The 21,918-nt window shown below is 56.5% G+C and overlaps 1 protein-coding gene across 3 annotated transcripts in view; it reads right to left on the reverse strand.

The window, feature by feature from the left end:
• The window catches only part of LOC140390261 (major histocompatibility complex class I-related gene protein-like), a 76,397-nt gene extending 55,735 nt beyond the window's left edge, over positions 1–20,662 (reverse strand). For 2 of the 3 annotated variants that reach the window (XR_011934602.1, XM_072475270.1), the window contains exon 1: positions 20,481–20,660. Coding sequence is in view for 2 of the 3 variants with exons in the window: in XM_072475270.1 (XP_072331371.1) it covers positions 20,481–20,580 (100 nt within the window). In the remaining variant the exon portion in view is untranslated. Of the gene's footprint in view, positions 1–20,480 lie in introns of all 3 variants that reach the window. The other variant, XM_072475271.1, reaches the window with a different exon arrangement.
• Between the last annotated feature and the right edge of the window lie 1,256 nt (positions 20,663–21,918).

A 21,918-nucleotide genomic window follows, 5' to 3' on the forward strand; every position in this document is an offset into this window, starting at 1 on the left:
GAACTGCTGTTCCCCGAAGTTGAAGGGTCAGTTACGAGGGGGTCACAAGTTCATGGTGAGGGGCAGGAGGTTCAGGAGGAATATGAGGAAAAACCTTTTTACCCAGAGGGTGGTGGCCATCTGGGATGCACCGCCTGGGAGTGTTGCCTCGCGTCCTTTAAAAAGTACCTGATGAGCACTTGGCACGTCATAACATTCAAGGCTATGGGCAAAGTGCTGGTAAATGGGATTAGGTGGGCAGGTAAGGTGTCTTTCATGCATTGGTGCAGACTCGATGTGCTGAAGGGCCTCTTCTGACTGTAGTATTCAGTGATTCTGTGAGTCTATGGTTCTGTGAGGGGAGGAGACAAAATGTGGAGGAGAGGAGGGGTGGAAATGCCATGAGATGGGAGGGGAGGAGAGGGGAGGAGGCATCCCGGTGGGATAGGGCAGGGGAAGAGACTCTTGAGGGGTACATCGAGGAGGGCAGGAGATGCCATGGAGGGGTGGGGAGGGGATGCGATGAGGGGGTGTGGGGAAAGGAAGGGAGGAGACACAATGGGTGCGAGAGGAGAGGAGAGTAGGAGAGACATCACTCTTTGGGACAACAGCCTGAAGGATTTAAGTGAAAGCTAAGTATTATGAGGAAGAAGTAAATAGGGGGTTTTGATGACAAAATTAGTTGAGGAAAGATGGAATGAGGTACAATTGGAGCATAAAAAACAGCATGGACTTGTTGGGCCGAAGGGCCTTTACTGTGCTGTAAATTACGGTAATACGTCTTTAATAAGTAATCGTGATTATTTTCCAACAGAAATAATGATGAGGGAGAGCAGAAAGTAAACTGGTTCAGCAGGCAGGACCACACAGAGGAATGTTCAGGTTCAGCGTGCAATGTGGATGGGTTCAGATATTGGGACTATAACAGAGCACTTCAATCGCTGAAAGACTGTTCAGCCACTGATACTCAGCTATCTGAACATGTCTTTGTCTTTAAAACACCAGTGACTTCAGTTTGAATCAGTCACAGGCTGGCAGGAACAGTGAGAGATCCTCGGTACATTACCCCGCCTGTCTGGTCCAGCTTTAATCAACAACTCCCTAAACTTTTCTCAAAAATAGTTTGACAAAGATAAAGATTAGGGAGGGGAACTGTATAAGTTGGTGCAAAGGGTGGGAGAGGATCAGATATGATACGAGTGATACGGGTGACAAGATAGCGTCAAGGTCAGAGTCTAATGTGAGCACTTTACAACATGAAAACTATTATAAAGCAATAAAAGCTCTGAAAGATTTTTCTCCTTGGGTCGATTCCAAGCTCCAAACCCATTCGCCCTTCTAACCTCCGATTTCTCTCTGAGCAAAATTGCCCATCATCCCCTTTCCATATTTTGGAGGAACCTGCTGGGCAATGCCCCGAGGCATGACACCCAGAGGAGTGACACCCAGAGGAGTGACACCCAGAGGAGTGAAATTCTGAGGATGACACACTCTGAAGGGAGACGATCTGATGCACAGAACAGAAATGCAATGAAATTGGCAAAGGGAGCCTGGAGGGTGAGTTTGTTGGGTGCAATCAGGACAGTTTCTGAGCACACTATGTTGGACACTACCGAGGACGAGGCTACTATAGATGTCACAATGGATAATGAGACAAAATTAATTAAAGGCTTGTGGGTAAAGCAACCGCCAGGCAAGAGTGATCATAACATGCTGAAATTTTGCATTTATTTTGAGTTTTTTTCCCCAAGGTGACGCCGGAGCGAGGTGACTTCTTGTAAGCTGTGCCCAGCATATCCTCTAATTCTATCTTTTACTCTCGTTCTATGCTTCTAAAACTTCATTCTAACTCTTTTAAACTCTCTAACAATTTCTAATTCAATTACTTATGATTTAGCAATCTTTAGGACCCTGGAGACACCCGAAACTGACTGGGACCAGTCGACAACGTATGAGCAGCTGCCGGAGCTGCAGTCCCAGGCCTGGGGATTCCTCTACAGCCCTGCCAGAGACCAGCAAAACACCCTAGAAGCCAGGATCTTCACTCTGCAGCCTCACAGAGACCTGCAAAACAGCGCAGAAGCCGGGACCTTCACTCTGCTGCTCTCCAACGACCAGACCAGCATCCCAGCAGCTAGAGCCCCCTTCCCCTCTCTCTCCCCCCCAGCTCCCAACCCCACTGACCCAGAGAGCTGCGGCCCCCTGCAGGCCCCAAGCACTCCCTCCACTTCTCCCTTCTACAGTCGCCCCACACTCCTAAAAGTTAACTCCCACCAGCTAACAATCACTAATACTGCTCTTTTAAATTTACTTGCAGGTCTAGAGATCCTCCGACCTCTGAAGGAATGCCGCGATCTGGAAAGGACCCTGCGGACCCCAACACACGGACCCGGCCATCGCTTCATCTGCAACCGCGACCCCAGAGACGTCATCCACCTACCGGCCTTCACCCCATCCACGGCAGAGCGTGGTCTGGACATCCACCAACCTGTGAAGACAAACCACAACCAGACAGCGACCCGGAACGCTCGACCGCGCAGACCAATTTTCTGAGGCAGGAACCGCAAGCAAGGCAACAAATCCTCCATCCACACACCGACCAGAGTGAACCTCATTGGACACAACTATTCCCTTAACGCCGCATACTCTCACCGTCTCCCAGGCTTGCAAAGAAGCAGTCACTCCAGGAAGCGTGGAAACCGTGCAGGCCGTCAGGTGAGAGTGAAACAACGCGGCCCCAAAGCCCCTCTGCCTAGCTTACTCCGAGCTAATGTCCAATCTCTAGAAAACAAGCTAGACGAATTTAAAGCCAGACTCACTTTTCAAAGAGAACTAAGGGACTGCTGTGTGCTCTGCTTCACGGAGACATGGCTCAGTCCTGCTTCACCGGACTGCCCTACAACCAGAGGGCTTCTCAATCCACCGAATGGACCGTACGGCAGCCTCAGGTAAGGCTAAGGGAGGTGGGGTCTGCCTCCTAATCAACACCTCCTGGTGCCTAGATGTAGCAACACTGGCGAATCTTTGTTCCCCAGACCTAGAATACCTGACGCTAAAATGCCGCCCCGACTACCTTCCGCGGGAGTTCAGCTCCGTTATCCTGACGGCAGTTTACATCCCACCCCATGCGAACGTGAAAGTCGCACTAGGCGAAATATTCACCACCACAAATAGCCTTGAAACAAAACATCCTGAGGCCTTGTTCATTGTAACTGGGGACTTCAATAAGGCCAAGCTCAAGAGCGTACTACCAAGTTACCACCAACACGTCACCTGTTCCACCAGAGGCCCAAACATCCTGGACCACTGCTACACAAATATCAAACATGCCTACCGCTCTATCGCCCACCCACACTTTGGCAAATCTGACCACAAGGCTGTGCTCCTGCTTTTTAGCAAAAACTGAAGCGGGAGAATCTGTCAAAGAAAGTCATATATTGTTGGTCTGAGGAATCGGATGATCGCCTACGGGACTGTTTAGAGTCAGTGGACAGGTCAGTATTTAAAAACTCTGTGACCAGCCTGAACGAGTACGCCACTACAGTAACTGACATCATTAGTAAGTGTAGAAGACTGTGTGCCAAAGAATCAAATCCGTGTGTTTCCCAACCGGAAACCCTGGATGAACAGGGATATCCACTGCTTGCTGAAGTCTAGGTCTGAGGCATTCAAGTCAGGCGACCCTGACCTATACAAGAAAACCAGATATGATCTAAGAAGATCCATCAAAGATGCCAAAAGACAGTACGGAACCAAGCTCGAGTCCCAGGCTAGCCACACGGACCCCCGCAGACTGTGGCAAGGTCTGCAAGACATAACGGGCTACAAGATGAAGGCATGTAAAATCACCGGCTCCAATGCACCCCTCCCTGATGAACTCAATGCATTCTATGCCCGCTTTGAGCAAGAGGTCAGCGAGAGCACGCCCTCCACTCCAGAAGCCTCGGATGAACTTGTATCTGAGGTCACCATTGCAGATGTCAGAGCAGCTTTCTCGAAGGTCAAACCTCGGAAAGCCACTGGCCCGGATGGGGTACCCGGACGGGCACTAGGGTCTTGCACGGATCAGCTGGCGGGGGTATTCGCAGACATCTTCCACCTCTCTCTACAACAATCTGAGGTCCCTATCTGCTTCAAGAAGACGACCATCATCCCTGCACCAAAAAAAAAGCCAAGCAGTGTGCCTTAATGATTATCGGCCAGTGGCTCTGATAGCCATCATCATGAAGTGCTTTGAAATGTTAGCCATGGCACGAATCAACTCCAGCCTCGCGGATTGCCTTGATCCACTACATTTTGCCTACCGCTGCAACAGGTCTACAGCAGATGCCATCTCCATGGCCCTGCACTCAGCACTGGAACACCTAGATAATAAAGACACCTATGTCAGACTCCTATTTATCGACTACAGCTCAGCCTTCAACACCATCATTCCTCCAAAACTTTAACTCCAAACTACCTGGCCTTGGCCTCGGCTCCTCCCTCTGCGACTGGATCCTGAACTTTCTAACCCACAGGCCACAATCAGTAAAGATAGGCAACAACACCTCCTCCACGATCATCCTCAACACCGGTGCCCCACAAGGCTGTGTCCTCAGCTACTAGACTCCTTGTTCACCTAGGACTGTGTGGCCAAATTCCCCTCCAGCTTGATTTTCAAGTTTGCTGATGACACATAGTAGTGTGTCAGATTTCAAACAATGACGAGACAGAGTACAGGAATGAGATAGAGAATCTGGTGAACTGGTGCGACGACAATAATCTCTCCCTCAATGGCAACAAAACAAAGGAGATTATCATCGACTTCAGGAAGCATAGTGGAGAACATGCCCCTGTCTACATCAATGGGAACAAAGTAGAAAGGGTCGAGAGCTTCAAGCTTTTAGGTGTCCAGATCACCAACAGCCTGTCCTGGTCCCCCCATGCCGACACTATAGTTAAGAAAGCCCACCAACGACAATACTTTCTCAGAAGACTAAGGGAATTTGGCATGTCACCTACGACTCTCACCAACTTCTACAGATGCACCATAGAAAGCATTATTTCTGGTTGTATCACAGCTTGGTATGGATCCTGCTCTACCCAAGACCGCAGGAAATTACAAAAGGTTGTGAATGTAGCCCAATCCATCACGCAAACCAGCCTCCCATCCATCGACTCTGTCTACAATTTCCGCTGCCTCGGAAAGGCAGCCAGCATAATTAAGGACCACACGCACCCCGGGCATACTCTCTTCCACCTTCTTCCGTCAGGAAAAAGATACCAAAGTTTGAGGTCACGTACTGACCGACTCAAGAACACCTTCTTCCCTACTGCCATCAGACTTTTGAATGAACCTACCTCGTATTAAGTTGATCTTTTCTCTACACCTTGCTATAACTGTAACATTATATTCTGCAGTTTCTCCTTCCTTCCCTATGTACGGTATGCATTGTTTGTACAGCATGCAAAAAACAATACTTTTCACCAAATACTGATACATGTGACAATAATAAATCAAATCAAAAAGGTTGAAAAAATTAGATTAATAGCTGGTGTCTTAAACTTAAATACAAGTTACAAATGCATGAAGACAGAGTTTGCTAAAACAATCTGGGTGAATGGGTTAAAAGACAGCATTGCAGATAAACAGTAGCAGATTTTTAAGGAGATATTGAACAACTCTCAAAAAGACTCCACCAGAAGGATACATCATCCATAGCTAACTAAGGAAGTGTAGCGCACAAAGCCTTACGAGTGACGAATAGAGATGAAGTCGATGAGGCTTTATGAAGCGTGACTTGTTCCCCGCAGTTCAGCAACAGACTGGAGCTGCGGGGAGAATTCCTGGTTCTTATACTCCGCCTTCAGGGCGGAGCTAGAGGTCAACAGCCAACCAGGACCCGGGATCTGTCAGCCAATGGCATCACGGCTTCACAGTCCCACATGACCCCTAATGCATACTACCACATTCACCCCTTGTTAAAAATGAACCCGGCGGGTTGGTGCTTCGCATGGTAGTAGGGGTTTACAAGGCTGGTCCTGGGAGGGAAAAAAAACTTTTGCATGTCATTACAGTGCCCTACACTGGGCTATGTACAGGGTTTGTGAACTATTTACAATATTCGTAAGAAGAAAAAGAACATTCTCGTTAAAGTCCACGACATTCTTGTGTAACACCGATGCCACGAGTCGAGCGGGCGGTCTGGTCTTCCTTGTCGATCGCCTCAGCCCCGGTGGTGGTGCAGTTGCTTGTTCCAGCTTTGTCGTCTCCGGGAGCTTTACGGTTTCTGCTTCAGCTTCACTCCTGGTCGGACCTGGGAGGAGGACCGATCCTCCCGGGAAGGGGGCGGTCGCGGGGTGCGCCGGTGGCAGGGAGGGGGTGATTGGTGTCGGGGGGGTGTGCGTGTTGCCGGCGGGCACCAGGTCTCGCAGGGAGACCGTGTCCTGTCGGCCGTCGGGGTACTCCACGTAGGCGTACTGCGGGTTCGCGTGGAGGAGATGAACTCTCTCGACCAACGGGTCCGACTTGTGTGCCCGCACATGTTTCCGGAGCAAGATGGGTCCTGGGGCCGCCAGCCAGGTCGGCAGCGACGTTCCAGAGGAGGACTTCCTGGGGAAGACAAGGAGGCGCTCATGAGGCGTTTGATTAGTGGTGGTACACAGCAGCGACCGGATGGAGTGGAGAGCGTCCGGGAGGACCTCCTGCCACCGTGAAACTGGGAGATCCCTGGACCGTAGGGCCAGTAGGACGGTCTTCCAGACCGTGCCGTTCTCCCTCTCTACTTGCCCGTTCCCCCGGGGGTTGTAGCTGGTCGTCCTGCTCGAGGCTATACCCTTGCTGAGCAGGAACTGGCGCAGCTCGTCACTCATGAAGGAGGACCCCCTCTCGCTATGGATATATGCGGGGCAACCGAACAGTGTGAATATGGTGCTAAGGGCTTTAATAACTGTGGCCGCTGTCATGTCGGGGCAGGGGATGGCGAAAGGGAAACGAGAGTACTCGTCCACCACGTTCAGGAAGTATGTGTTGCGGTCGGTGGAGGGGAGGGGCCCTTTGAAATCCAGACTGAGGCGTTCAAAGGGGCGGGAAGCCTTGATCAGGTGCGCTCTATCCGGCCTGAAAAAGTGCGGTTTGCACTCTGCGCAGATGTGGCAGTTCCTGGTGACTGTACGGACCTCCTCCACGGAGTAGGGGAGGTTGCGGGACTTTATAAAATGGTAGAACCGAGTGACCCCCGGGTGGCAGAGGTCCTCGTGGAGGGTTTGGAGACGGTCTATTTGTGCGTTGGCACATGTGCCGCGGGATAGGGCATCGGACGGCTCGTTCAGCTTTCCGGGACGGTACAAGATCTCGTAGTTGAAGGTGGAGAGCTCGATCCTCCACCTTAAGATCTTGTCATTTTTAATTTTGCCCCGCTGTGCATTATCGAACATGAAAGCTACCGACCGTTGGTCAGTGAGGAGAGTGAATCTACTGCCGGCCAGGTAATGCCTCCAATGTCGCACAGCTTCCACTATGGCTTGGGCTTCCTTTTCCACTGAGGAGTGGCGGATTTCTGAGGCGTGGAGGGTCCGGGAGAAAAAGGCCATGGGTCTGCCCGCTTGGTTAAGGGTGGCCGCTAGAGCTACATCGGAGGCGTCGCTCTCGACCTGGAAGGGGAGGGACTCGTCGATGGCGCGCATCGTGGCCTTTGCGATATCCGCTTTGATGCGGCTGAAGGCCTGGCGAGCCTCTGTCGACAGGGGGAAGGTAGTGGTCTGTATTAGGGGGCGGGCCTTGTCTGCGTACTGGGGGACCCATTGGGCGTAATATGAAAAGAACCCTAGGCAGCGTTTCAGGGCTTTGGAGCAGTGGGGGAGGGGAAATTCCATGAGGGGGCGCATGCGTTCGTGGTCGGGGCCTATTATCCCATTGCGCACTACATATCCCAAGATGGCTAGCCGGTTTGTGCTAAACACGCACTTGTCCTCGTTGTATGTGAGGTTCAAGGCTTTAGCGGTCTGGAGGAATTTTTGGAGGTTGGCGTCATGGTCCTGCTGACCGTGGCCGCAAATGGTTACGTTGTCGAGATACGGGAACGTGGCCCGCAACCCGTGTTGATCAACCATTCAGTCCATCTCCCATTGGAAGACCGAGACCCCGTTTGTGACGCCAAATGGGACCCTTAGGAAGTAGTATAATCGCCCGTCTGCCTCGAAGGCTGTGTACTTGCGGTCACTTGGGTGGATGGGGAGCTGATGGTAGGCGGACTTGAGGTCCACGGTGGAGAAGGCCTTATATTGGGCAATCCGATTGACCATGTCGGATATGCGGGGGAGAGGGTACGCATCTAGCTGTGTGTACCTGTTGATGGTCTGGCTATAGTCTATGACCATCCTTTGCTTCTCCCCTGTCTTTACTACTACCACCTGTGCTCTCCAGGGACTATTGCTGGCCTGGATTATGCCTTCCTTCAGCAACCGCTGGACTTCGGACCGAATAAATGTCCGGTCCTGGGCGCTGTACCGTCTGCTCCTAGTGGCGACGGGTTTGCAATCCGGGGTGAGGTTTGCAAACAAGGATGGGGGTTCAACTTTGAGGGTTGCGAGGCCGCAGATAGTGAGTGGGGGTATTGGGCCGCCGAATTGAAATGTTAGGCTCTGCAGGTTGCACTGGAAGTCTAAACCCAGTAATGCGGGCGCGCAGAGTTGGGGAAGGACGTAGAGCCTGTAGTTTTTAAACTCCCTCCCTTGCACCGTTAGGGTCACTATGCAGAACCCTTTGATCTCTACGGAGTGGGATCCTGCCGCTAGGGAAATCTTTTGCGTACTGGGACGGATGGTCAAAAAACAGCGTCTTACCGTGTCGGGGTGGATGAAGCTTTCTGTGCTCCCGGAGTCGATCAGGCATGGTGTCTCGTGTCCGTTGATCAGCACCGTTGTTGTCGTCGTCTGGAGCGTCCGGGGCCGTGCTTGGTCCAGCGTCACCGAGGCCAGACGTGGTCGCAGTGTTTCAGCGTCTTCTTCGAACCCCGTGGAGCCGTCGATGCTGGGGTCCATTGTTGTCGTCCAAGATGGCGGCGGGGGTGTACAAAATGGCCACCCCCATGCATCGCACGTGCCTGGGGGGTCCCAAGATGGCGGCGGGGTGGACAAAATGGCTGCCCCCATGCATCGCACATGGCTGGGGGATCACAAGATGGCGGCGCCCCTCCTCCCCTCGTGGTGGCCGGGACCAAAATGGCAGCGCCTGCGGGTCGCACATAGGGCGCTGGGGAGCGTTTGGGATGCGCTGGACTCTCTCTTCTCCGGGGACAGCGGCGACCCCCCGGGACCGGCACACAGCCGCGAAATGGCCCTTTTTCCCGCAGCTCTTGCAAATCGCTGCGCGGGCCGGGCAGCGCTGCCGGGGGTGTTTCGCCTGGCCGCAGAAATAGCAGCGGGCCCCCCCGGGATGACCTGGCGTCTGGACCGCGCAAGCCTGTGGGAGGGGGGGGGGGTTGTCGCGACGGGGGTCCACGGAGCCCAAGGGGCTGCCGCGCGGTCGGGGCCGTACGCGCGGGCGTTTTGCGCGGCCGCATCTAGGGAAGCTGCAAGGACCCGTGCCTCTGATAGTCCTAGCGACTCTTTTTCTAACAGTCTTTGGCGGATTTGGGGCGAGTTCATACCTGCCACAAACGCATCGCGAATTAACATGTCCGTGTGTTCAGCCGTGTTTACCAGCGGGCAGCTGCAGGCCCGTCCCAAGATTAGCAGCGCGGCGTAGAATTCGTCTATCGATTCTCCAGGACTTTGCCGTCTCGTTGCGAGTTGGTAGCGTGCGTAGACCTGATTCACTGGGCGAACGTAGATGCTCTTTAGTGCTGCGAACGCCGTCTGGAAATCCTCTGCGTCTTCAACGAGAGGGTAAATTTCTGGGCTTACCCTAGAGTGCAGGACCTGCAGTTTCTGGTCTTCTGTGATCCGGCCGGGGGCCGTTCAGAGGTAGCCTTCGAAACAAGTCTGCCAGTGTTTAAAAATTGCTGCTGAGTTCCCTGCGTGGGGGTTGATCCTCAGGCATTCCGGGACGATCTTGAGCTCCATAGTCCTTTAAGCCATGCTTAATAAATTGTAGCGCATAAAGACTTACGAGAGACGAATAGAGATGAAGTCGATGAGGCTTTATTAAGCGTGACTTGTTCCCCGCAGTTCAGCAACAGACTGGAGCTGCGGGGAGAATTCCTGGTTCTTATACTCCGCCTTCAGGGCGGAGCTGGAGGTCAACAGCCAACCAGGACCCGGGATCTGTCAGCCAATGGCATCACGGCTCCACAGTCCCACATGACCCCTAATGCATACTACCACAGGAAGATAAGGGTGATATTCAATTGAAATAAAATATGTACAATGCTGCGTGGTTTAGTGGTAATGTAGGGATTGTGGATGTTATGTCAACCAGCAAAGGATGACAAAAAATGAGAGAGAGAAATTGGAGTGTTTGAATTGTATATTAATTTGGAATAATGCATCTAATGTGTTACAGGGAATCCATGGAATTTTGACAACATGGCTAGGCGGAAAGAGGTCATGTTTTGGAAGCAAGATGTTTGCAAACATTTCCAAACACTTAGCACACAAGACGCACTGTAGAAACTCACCAAGGTTCTTTGTAGAGTACCTTCCAAACCCATGGTCGTTACCATCTGGAAGGCAAAGGCATCAGACACATGGCAATACCACCACCTGGAAGTTCCCCTCCAATTCACTCATCATCTTGACTTGGAAATATAGTACCATTCCTACAATGATGCTGGGTCAAAATTCTGGAATTCTTTTCCTAACAGCACAGTGGGTGTACTTACACCTCATGGACTGCTGCGGTTTAAGAAGGCAGCTCACAACCACCTTCTCAAGGAGCAATTAAGGATGGGCAATCAATGGGGCAGCATGGTGGCACAACGGTTAGCATTGCTGCCTCACGGCACTGAGGTCCCAGGTTCGATCCCGGCTCTGGGTCACTGTCCGTGTGGAGTTTGCACATTCTCCCCTGCTTGTGTGGGTTTTGCCCCCCCACCACCCAAAGGTGTGCAGGGTAGGTGGATTGGCCATGCTAAATTGCCCCTTAATTGGCAAAAATGAATTGGGTACTCTAAAATGTAAAAAGGATGGGCAATGAATGCTGGCCTAGCCAACGACATGTACATCCGGTGAATGAATAATGAGTAAAATCATTTGAACAGCTTTGTCAGCATTAATCGTGATAATAGTTTTTAAATTTAATTTCGGCAACTGTGTTGGTGGGATTTCAACTCTTGTTTCTGGGTTACTAGTCCAGTAACAGAAACATTGGGCGAAATTCTCCCCCAACGGCGCGATGTCCGCCGACTGGCGCCAAAAACAGCGCCAATCAGACGGGCATCGTGCCGGCCCAAAGGTGCGGAATGGTCCGCATCTTTGGGGGCCGAGCCCAAAATTGAGGGGCTAGGCCGGCGCCGGAGGGATTTCCGCCCCGCCAGCTGGCGGAAATGGCGTTTGTTGCCCTGCCAGCTGGCGCGGAAATGCGGCGCATGCGCGGGAGCGTCAGCGGCCGCCGAGTTTCCCGCGCATGCGCAGTGGGGCGAGTCTCTTCCGCCTCTGCCATGGTGGAGGCCGTGGCGGAGGCGGAAGGGAAAGAGTGCCCCCACGGCACAGGCCCGCCCGCGGATCGGTGGGCCTCGATCGCGGGCCAGGCCACCGTGGGGGCACCCCCCAGGGTCAGATTGCCCCGCGCCCCCCCCAGGACCCCGGAGCCCGCCCACGCCGCCTGGTCCTGCCGGTAAATACCAGCTTTGATTTACGCCGGCGGGACAGGCAATTTCTGGGTGGGACTTCGGCCCAATCGGGCCGGAGAATTGAGCGGGGGGTCCCGCCAACCGGCGCGGCCCAATTCCCGCCCCCGCCCAATCTCCGGTACCGGAGACTTCGGCGGGGCCGGGATTCACGTCGGCCAATGGCCATTCTCCGACCCGGCGGGGGGTCGGAGAATGACTCCCATTATGTCACTGTACCCAGTGTATCGCATTCTGGGAAATTAAATTATAGGGTTGAACAATAAGGACATGTCATGCAAGACGGTCTCATATTCCTCGGAGTTGAAAAGATTAAGATGATGTGGCAAGGACGTTTGAAATGTGTAAATTATTCAATAGTTTAGGCAGAGAGAAACTATGGGCGAAATTCTCCGTTATCGGCGCAAAGTCCGCCGATCGGCGCAAAAAACGGCGGAAATCTGACCTGCGTCACGCCGGAAAAATCGTTGCAAAGTCTCCGGCCCGAAATGGGCTAGCAGCGGCGTGACGGGATCCGCGCTTGCGCACGTGGTTCACGCCGTGCAGCGTCATACACTCCGCACAGCGTGACGGCTCATAAGGACGCGCTGCTCCCCCCCACCCGACCGGAACACCCGACTGGATGGCTGGCCGCCGCTCAGCCCCGAGGTTCGAGTCACGCGATGTGGAGGCGCTCCTGGACGCAGTGGAGCAGAGGAGGGAGGCCCTGTATCCCGGGCACGGCCGCAGAGTTGCCCCACGCCACAGCCGGCGTCTGTGGAGGGAGGTGGCAGAGGCCGTCACCGCTGCGGCCCTGACACCACGGACAGGCACCCAGTGCCACAAGAAGGTGAACGACCTCGTCAGAGCAGGCAGGGTGAGCCTCCCCCCGCCCGATATCCATATCCCCCCTTCCCCATATCCCCCCTCCCCCAAAACCCCCTCCCCATATCCCCCCTCCTCCATATCCCCCCTCCCCCATATCCCCCCCAATAATCCCCCCTCCCCCATATCCCCCACAATAATCCACCCTCCACCATATCCCCCCTCCCCCATATCCCCCCTTCCCCATATCGCCCCTTCCCCATATCCCCCTCCCCCATATCGCCCCCTCCCCCATATACCCCTCCCCATATCCCCATATTCCCCCTCCCCCATATTCCCCCTCCCCCATATCCACCCTCCCCATATCCCCCCTCCCCCATATCCCCCCTCCCCCATATCCCCCCTCCCCATATCCCCCCTCCCCATATCCCCCTCCCCCATATCCCCCTCCCCCATATCCCCCTCCCCATATACCCCCCTCCATATCCCGCTCCCCAATATCCCCCCTCCCCATATCCCCCTCCCCCATATCCCCCTCCCCCATATCGCCCCTCCCCCATATCCCCCCTCCCCCATATCCCCCCTCCCCATATCCCCCATATCCCCCCTCCCCCATATCCCCCCTCCCCCATCTCACCCCTCCCCATATCACCCCTCCCCATATCCCCCCTCCCCATATCTCCCCTCCCCCATCCCCCATATCCCCCCTCCCCATATCCCCCCTCCCCATATCCCCCCTCCCCCATATTCCCCCTCCCCATATCCCCCCTCCCCCATCTCCCCCCTCCCCATATCCCTGCTCCCCATAACCCCCTCCCCATATCCCCCATATACCCCTCCCCCATATCCCCCCTCCCCCATATCCCCCAGATCCCCCCTCCCCATATCCCCTTCCCCCATATCCCCCTCCCACATATCCCCCTCCCCATATCCCCCTATCCCATATCCCACCCTACCCCATATCCCCCCTCCCCCATATCCCCCCTCCCCCATATCCCCCCTCCCCATATCCCCCCTCCCCATATCCCCCCTCCCCCATATCTCCCCTCCCCATCCCCCATCCCCATATCCCCCCTCCCCCATATCCTCCCTCCACCATCTCCCCCTCCCCATATCCCCCTCCCCCATATCCCCCCTCCTCCATCTCCCCCTCCCCCATATCCCCCTCCCCCATATCCCCCTCCCCATATCCCCCTCCCCCATACCCCCCTCCCCCATACCCCCCTCCCCATACCCCCCTCCCCCATACCCCCCTCCCCCATACCCCCCTCCCCCATACCCCCCTCCCCCATACCCCCCCTCCCCCATACCCCCCCTCCCCCATATCCCCCCTCCCCATATCCCCCCACTCCCATATCCCCCCTCCCCATATCCCCCCATCCCCCCTCCCCATATCCCCCTCCCCCATATCTCCCATATCCCCCCTCCCCATATCCCCCCTCCCCCATATCCCCCCTCCCCCATATCCTCCAGATCCCCCTCCCCATATATTCCTTCCCCCATATCCCCCTTCCCATATCCCCCTTCCCCATATCCCCCACCCCCATATCCCCCCTCCCCCATATCCCCCCTCCCCCATATCCCCTCCCCATATCCCCCCTCCCCCATATCCCCCCTCCCCCATATCCCCCCTCCCCCATATCCCCCCTCCCCCATATCCCCCCTCCCCCATATCCCCCTCCCCCATATCCCCCCTCCCCCATATCCCCCCTCCCCCATATCCCCCCTCCCCCATATCCCCCATATCCCCAAGTGAATCCAGCCTTAACCTCTGCAATACACGCGCAACCGATGGCGTGCATTCATATACCTGCCTAACACTGTTGCCTTTTACCCCTGCCACCACCCCCCCCCCCCCCCCGCTACAGGAGAAATGCGCACACAACACCAGGGAGCATGTGAGGACTGGAGGAGGCCCCGCTGATGAGAGGCCACTGACCGAACACGAGGAAAGGGCCCTGGAACTGGCTGGCGGACCTGAGGACCGGGAGGTTGCTGATGCAGAGGTCGGGGGCATACTAGCGAGTGAACCACCGACAGCCCGTCCCCATATCCCCCCTCCCCTATATCCCCCTCCCCCGTATCACCGGATCACTGCCTGTGTGTCTAACCATGCATGCTTCATTGTGTATCGCAGGAGCAAACGTCCAGGCACCCATCCCCGCAGATGCAGACCGCCCGCAGGATGCCCCTCGGAGACCACAGGAGACGGAAAGACCCGGACCCTCCGGCATGCGACGCCCGCAGGATGCTCCTCGCACACCACGGGAGACGGAGAGACCTGGGCCCTCTGGCATGCGACGCCCGCAGGATGCCCCTCGCACATCACGGGAGACGGAGAGACCCGGACCCTCCGGCATGCGACGCCCGCAGGATGCCCCTCGCACACCACGGGAGACGGAGAGACCCAAACCCTCCGGCATGTGACGTCCGCAGGATGCCCCTCGGAGGCCACGGGAGACGGAGGGACCTGGAGCAACAGGGAGACGACGTCCCCGTCACGTGCGGGTGCGACGACGCAGGCGTGTGTCACCCAGCGACGAGAGGGGCAGCCACAGGCCCCCGTCATAGCCGAGCCAGGACACCACTACACAGGACACCACTTCCCAGGTGACCACTACCCAGGACAGCACTACCCGGGACAGCACTACCCAGGAAACCCCTACCCGGGACACCCCTACCCGGGACAGCACTACCCGGGACAGCACTACCCAGGACACCCCTACCCGGGACACCCCTACCCGGGACACCCCTACCCGGGACAGCACTACCCGGGACAGCACTACCCAGGAAGATGAAATACCGGGCAGTGACTCAGAGTGGATGGGTGGAGACGAATCCAACCCTGGAGACTCAGAGTGGGACGAAGAGCACGACACAACACCACTGCTGTCACCAACACCCTCCACCATCGCAGAAACAATCACCTTGGTTGGGCACTTTAGTGATGAGGGGCGTCATTCTCCGCCGGCGGGAGTCTCCGTTCTGCCGGCGCCCGGGGGTTTCCCGACGGCGTGGGGCTGCCCACAATGGGAAACCCCATTGACCGGCCGGTGTTACGGAGACTCCCGCCGGCCGGTCGGGGCAGAAATGTGGCGGGGCGGGTAGGAGAATTTCGCCTGAGGCGTCTGGTACACTCACTGGTGCGCCCAACACAGCCGCCGCGGTACAGCAGGTGGAGGTAGGAGCAGCAGAGGGGCCGGTCGGTCGGAGGGCAGCCCAGCCCAAGCGAACATCTGCCGCCCAGATGGATCCCGGGTTCCTGGAGTTACCACACCCACACATAGATCCGATGCAACCACCGACCCGGAGACAAGCGAAGAGGGTGACGGCCGGCTTGCGGCGGCTGCAGTCGCAGGTGGAGGAGTTCACCCGCGTCCAGGAGGTGGGAGTGGTGCCGGTCATGCGTGCCACCCAGGCCGACACCGCACGGGTGGCGTCCGCGGTGGAGGCAATGGGTGCGACGGTGTCAGACATGGGGAACGGTTTGCGAGGCCTGGGGCTTTCCGTGCAGGCGGCGACTGTGGCCCAGGAAATGGTTGCCCTCTCACAGGAGGCCATGAGCCAGTGCCAGCGCCAGATGGCAGAGGCGCTCAACGCCATGGCCCAGTCTCAGCAGGCCATAGCCCAGTCTCAGCAGGCCATAGCCCAGTCTCAGCAGGCCATAGCCCAGTCTCAGCAGGCCAAAGCCCAGTCTCAGCAGGCCATGGCCCAGTCTCAGCAGGCCATGGCCCAGTCTCTACAGGCCATGGCCCAGTCTCAGCAGGCCATAGCCCAGTCTCAGCAGGCCATGGCCCAGTCTCAGCAGGCCATGGCCCAGTCTCAGCAGGCCATGGCCCAGTCTCAGCAGGCCATAGCCCAGTCTCAGCAGGCCATGGCCCAGTCTCTGCAGGCCATGGCCCAGTCTCTGCAGGCCATGGCCCAGTCTCTGCAGGCCATGGCCCAGTCTCTGCAGGCCATCGCTGAGGACATCGGCGCCATTGGCCATGTGCGAGCCGGCGTCGCACTGTCACAGACAGGGTATGCCAACCCCCTTGGCTCCATGGCTGCAAACCTGCAGACCCCTGTCGATACCAGCACGGGCCTCCAGGACTGGCAGCGCCAGATGTCGGGGGGGCGTCGGATGGCCAGTCCGTTCGCATCCCCCACCCATGTAGAGGCCTGGGGGCCATCGGGCACCCCGAGGGAGGAGGAGGTGGTGTGGTCCGTCCCGGCTCCCCCTGTAGGGGAGGTCCCGGAACACCGCAACACCTCGGACTCCCCCCCTTCCGTCATAGGTGCATCGGGTGGGCAACGGCAGGACAGACTGGTAGCTCGCCATCCCAGTCACCCGGGCCGCAGCCTGGCCCATCTAGGCCAGGACGCCCCAGGAAACGGCCGCCAAAGGGATCCTGTGTCAGAGGGCAGGAATCACAGGAGTCCACCTCCAGTTCTGCTGTACCATCTGGGGGAACCACGTAGACGTAGTCAAAGGGCCCGTAAGGTCAAACAATTAGACACTGAGTAAGTTGGCACGGGTGCAAGGCACAGATGAGTTTTAGGGGCTAGGGCACGTGCATGAACTCCTTTGGTTATTAAAGTCAATGTTACACCTACAGAACCTGCCTTTGTGCTCTGTCCAAAGCGTGCGGGGGTGTCATGTACGTTGAGCGCAAGTGTGTGTGTGAGGGGTGGGTCTTACCTCAGCCCCAGGTGAGTCTGCCCCCTGGGCCACCATCAACATCCCCCCGGGCAGAGGACGGGACCGGGCGCTGCAGTGTCAGAGCCGCATGCAGGGATGGTCCGGGTGGATGGTGGTACTGTGGCCATGGGTCAGACATCGTCCAACGATGTGGAGCCAGGATCTCATCGCAGGGCGGGTTGTCATCATCCTCCATGGCCTGCAATAGACACGCGTCCACCCGCAACTGGGTGAGCATGGCCGTTGTGCCGCAGGTGGATCGGCAATGGTGGGGGTGGAGTGCATGCGGGTGGGGTGGGTGGGGTTGGGGAGGGGGGTGAGGGTGCTGGGTGGGTGGATGGGTGGGTGGTGTTTGTGGTCGTCTGGTGCCATGGTGTGCGGTCTGTGGCCACACTACCCGATTCCCACGCCCATCTAGTCAGTGAAGCGGGCGTCTATCAGCCGGTATTGGTGGACAGCCACCCGCCTGTGTCTAACCCGTCTGCCCTGACCATTGCCCCCATCCCCCTCATCTGGGGAGGACTGGGCCTCTTCCTGCTGCTCCTCCACTCCGCCCTCCTCTGCCTGCGGCACATCGCCCCTCTGTTGGGCTATGTTGTGCAGGACGCAGCACACCACAATGATGCGGCAGACCCTATCTGACCGATACTGGAGGGCGCCCCCAGAGAGGTCCAGGCACCTGAAACGCATCTTCAGCACGCCAAAGCACCTCTCTATCACTCCCCTTGTCGCTACATGGGCATCATTGTAGCGGTTCTCCGCCTCATTGTGTGGCCTCCGTATAGGCGTCATCAGCCACGATCGCAATGGGTAGCCCCTGTCGCCCAGCAACCAGCCCCTCAGCCGGGGATGGCGTCCCTCGTACATGCCGGGGATGGATGACCGTGACAACATGTATGAGTCGTGTACACTGCTTGGGTAACGGGCGCAGACGTGCAGGATCATCATGCGGTGGTCGCAGACCACCTGTATGTTCATCGAATAGGTTCCCTTCCTATTGGTGAACACGGCCCTGTTATCTGCAGGTGGCCGCACGGCGACGTGCATCCCATCAATCGCGCCCTGGACCATGGGGAACCCGGCCACGGCAGAGAAGCACACGGCCCGGGCATCTTGGCTGGCCCGGTCCACAGAGAAGCGGATGTAGCAGTGCGCCATGGCATATAGGGCATCTGTCACTGCCCGGATGCACCGATGCACCGATGTCTGCGATATGCCGGACAGGTCCCCACTCGGTGCCTGGAATGACCCCGTTGCATAAAAGCTCAGGGCCACCGTAACCTTGACGGACACGGGGAGAGGGTGTCCCCTGCCAGTGCCACGCAGTGACAGGTGTGCCAGCAGGTGGCAGATGTGTGCCACGGTTTCCCGCCTCATCCGGAGTCTCCTCCTGCATTCCCGGTCCGTGAGGTCCTGATATGACTGCCGTGGCCGGTACACACGGGGCGCCCTCGGGTGCCTCCATTGCCGTGGGGCCGCGATGTCCTCCTCCCCCTCCTCGTCCTGTCGGTCAGGTGTCCCTCCAGCCTGTGCGGCTGCCGCCTGCCCCTCTGCGGCAGCCTGCGCCGCCTCTCTGGCACGCTCCTCCTCCTCCTCCTCATCCAGGGCAACATAGACATGAGCGGCTGCCGCCACGGCGGCCAACATCGCTGGATGATCGGAAATCATGACGGCCTGGTTGGGGGGGGGGGGGGGGGTGGGAACGACGACATGTCATCATTGCCCATATCCGCTCCTTCCCCCCAGCCAGGTGGCATGGACCGCATGGGTCCAACTGTTGGAGGCTGGCACCTGGCCAGGTGGACCAACTCACTTGCCCTCGCATCCCCCTCCCCGGCAAGGACCCCCCATCCCCCTCCCCGGCACGGACCCCCCCCCCCCCATCCTCCTCCCCAGCACGGACCCCCCCATCCTCCTCCCCGGCACGGACCTCCTATCCCCCTCCCCGGCACGGACACCCCCCCCATCCCCCTCCCCGGCACGGACCTCCCATCCTCCTCCCCGTCATGGACCCCCCATCCTCCTCCCCGGCACGGACCCCCCCCCCCATCCCCCTCCCTGGCACGGACCCCCCATCCCCCTCCCCGGCACGGACCCCCCCTCCCCATCCTCCTCCCCGGCACGGACCCCCCATCCTCCTCCCCGGCACGGACCCCCCTCCCGGCACTCCCCCGGAGCCCAGCCCACTCTAACCACCCCCCCCCCCCCGCCGCACACACACACACAAAACCCTACATACACTTCTCCCCCACACATTCAGACTGCGGCCACGCTATCGCCTGCCCAGCGGCCAACCCCCCAGGCCGTCACCCACCCCCACGCTGGTCGGCGTGAACCTGGAGCACAGGTTCACGCCGATGAAAAGGAGGTTTGATTTACGTCGACGTGACCCGTCATCACGTCGACGGGACTTCGGCCCATCCGGAAGGGAGAATATCGGCAGGCCCAAAATCGGCTGCCTTGCGCGCCCACCCGTGCCATTCTCCGACGTCTGCGGCGCCATTAACGCCCCGCCGACTTTTCTCCCTTCGGAGACTTCGGCAACCGGCGGGGGCAGGATTCACGGCGGCCAGCGGCCATTCTCTGACCCGCTGGGGGGGTCGGAGAATGACGCCCTATTTTCTTTCATGGGAGAATTTTGAAAAAGCAGAATCATCAAATTGGATCTAAATCAGAAAAAAATCAAGGCGGATTTCTTCATATAAATCTGAATCTCTATCCCTCAAAAATCAATAAATGCGGGGGTCAATTGGAGCTTTCAAACCCGGATGGAATTTTTGTGCGAAAGTGTTTCAACGAATGTGGAATAAACTTGGCAAAATGGAGTTGAGATACAATTCAACTGAGATTTAATTGAATGATGGAAGAGACTCAAGTGGCAACCCCCCGCTCCATGTTATGAACCGATATTTCACCCCTCTTCCTCCTTCACACCACTCTCTAGCCACTATGCCCCTTTCTTTCATCTCACCGTTACCTCCCGTTCGCCCCACCAAGCCCCCAACTCTATCATCGGCCTCGGTCTGCAGCCCAGTTAATGTAAATGTTGCCACAGTTCCAGGTGACCATCGACTGCTCTCTCTCCCTTTTGGGAGAGAGCTGACTGGTGGTGATTTAACTTGAGGGTCACCACACCTCAGGCGAGGGGCAAGGTTGAGACGGTGGGAAACCTTCATGAATAGCCTCAGCCCTTACAGGAATTGAACATATGTAGCCTGGCAATGCCCCTCTCACACCCCATTACTCACCAGCAGAGACCTGTCCAAGCAGAAGGATCTGCACCATCATTCCAATCATTATTCCTTCCCTCGACATTCTGGGATGAGTACTTTGTGGAAAATCCTTCATTCATGAACTGTGCCGTGTACTGATTCTACACAGTCTGTGGGTTGTATCACTGTGCCTGTTTGTTGTGCCCTCTGCCCTGGGTGTGAGCTGTATCTTGTACTAATTGTATCCAATCAGTGGATATTTCTGGTTATGCAGACACCTCCATTCTGATTGGTTAGATTGTTTGTTCGTGTCTGACCAGAATTGAAATAGTCTGGAAACCTGCAGAAGAGTCACCTGAGTTGTCGGTCATTAACAAGCTTGCCAAACACCATGAACTACCCAATCAGAGAAATGCTGCTCGTTACATCACCAGTTGCCAGGGAGAATGAACTGAAGAGAGTTTGATTCAGAAAACTGCCATCCCCTCCTGAAATTCAATGGCATTGCCATGGCTGAATCCCCCACTTTCAATAACCTGGGGATTGGCATTGACAAGAAACTGAACTGAACAAGCCATGTCAATATTGTGGCAAATGGTAGGTCAAAGGCTGGAAGCTCTATGGAGAGTAACTAATTTCCTGACTCCCCAAAGCCTGTCCACCATTTAAAAGGCATAAGTCAGGAGTGTGATGGAACACGCTCCACTTGCCTGGATGAGTGCATTTCCAACAACACTCAAGATGCTCGACACCATCCAGGTCAAAGTAGACAGCTTGACTGGCACCTCTTCCATAAACATTCACTCCCTCCACCACTGACACACAGTAGAAGCAGTGTGTACCATCTGCAACAACTCACCAAGCATCCTTTGGCCACTACAACCTCGAAGGATGAGAGCAGCAGACATATAGGAACGCCACCACCTACAAGTTCCTCTCCAAGTTACACGCCATCCTGACATGGATAAATATCGCCGTTCCTTCACTGTCACTGGAGTTCAACTTGGAACTCATTCCCTCAGACCAGTATGGGTGTACCTACACAACATGGACTGCAGCTTACCAAGGATGTAGTTCACCTCATGCTTCTCAAGGAGAATTATGGTGGACAACAAATGCTGGCCTACTGATGAGACCCACATCCCATGAATGATTGCATTTTTTTTTTTAAACACGGCCTTATGCGAAGAGAGTTCCAACCATTTTCTAGCCTTTGAGTGAATATGTGCTTCCTGACTGCAGGATCAAAGGGTGCGATTCTCCCATCGGGCAGCTAAGTGGCCGGCTCCGGCGTAAAAAAGGGAGTGTTTTACGCCGAGGCTTTTTGGTGACGGCCGCTCGGCCCATCCGGGCCGCAGAATCGGGGTGCCGGCCCGGGCCAGAGTAACGTGCATACTCCGAACGGCACTGTGCCGACCACGCCGGCCCCAGTGACGCTGATTCTCCGCTCTGTAGAGAATCGCGTCCCAGCATC

This window comes from Scyliorhinus torazame, chromosome 14 (assembly GCF_047496885.1).
Source record: "Scyliorhinus torazame isolate Kashiwa2021f chromosome 14, sScyTor2.1, whole genome shotgun sequence".
Classification (NCBI taxonomy): domain Eukaryota; kingdom Metazoa; phylum Chordata; class Chondrichthyes; order Carcharhiniformes; family Scyliorhinidae; genus Scyliorhinus; species Scyliorhinus torazame.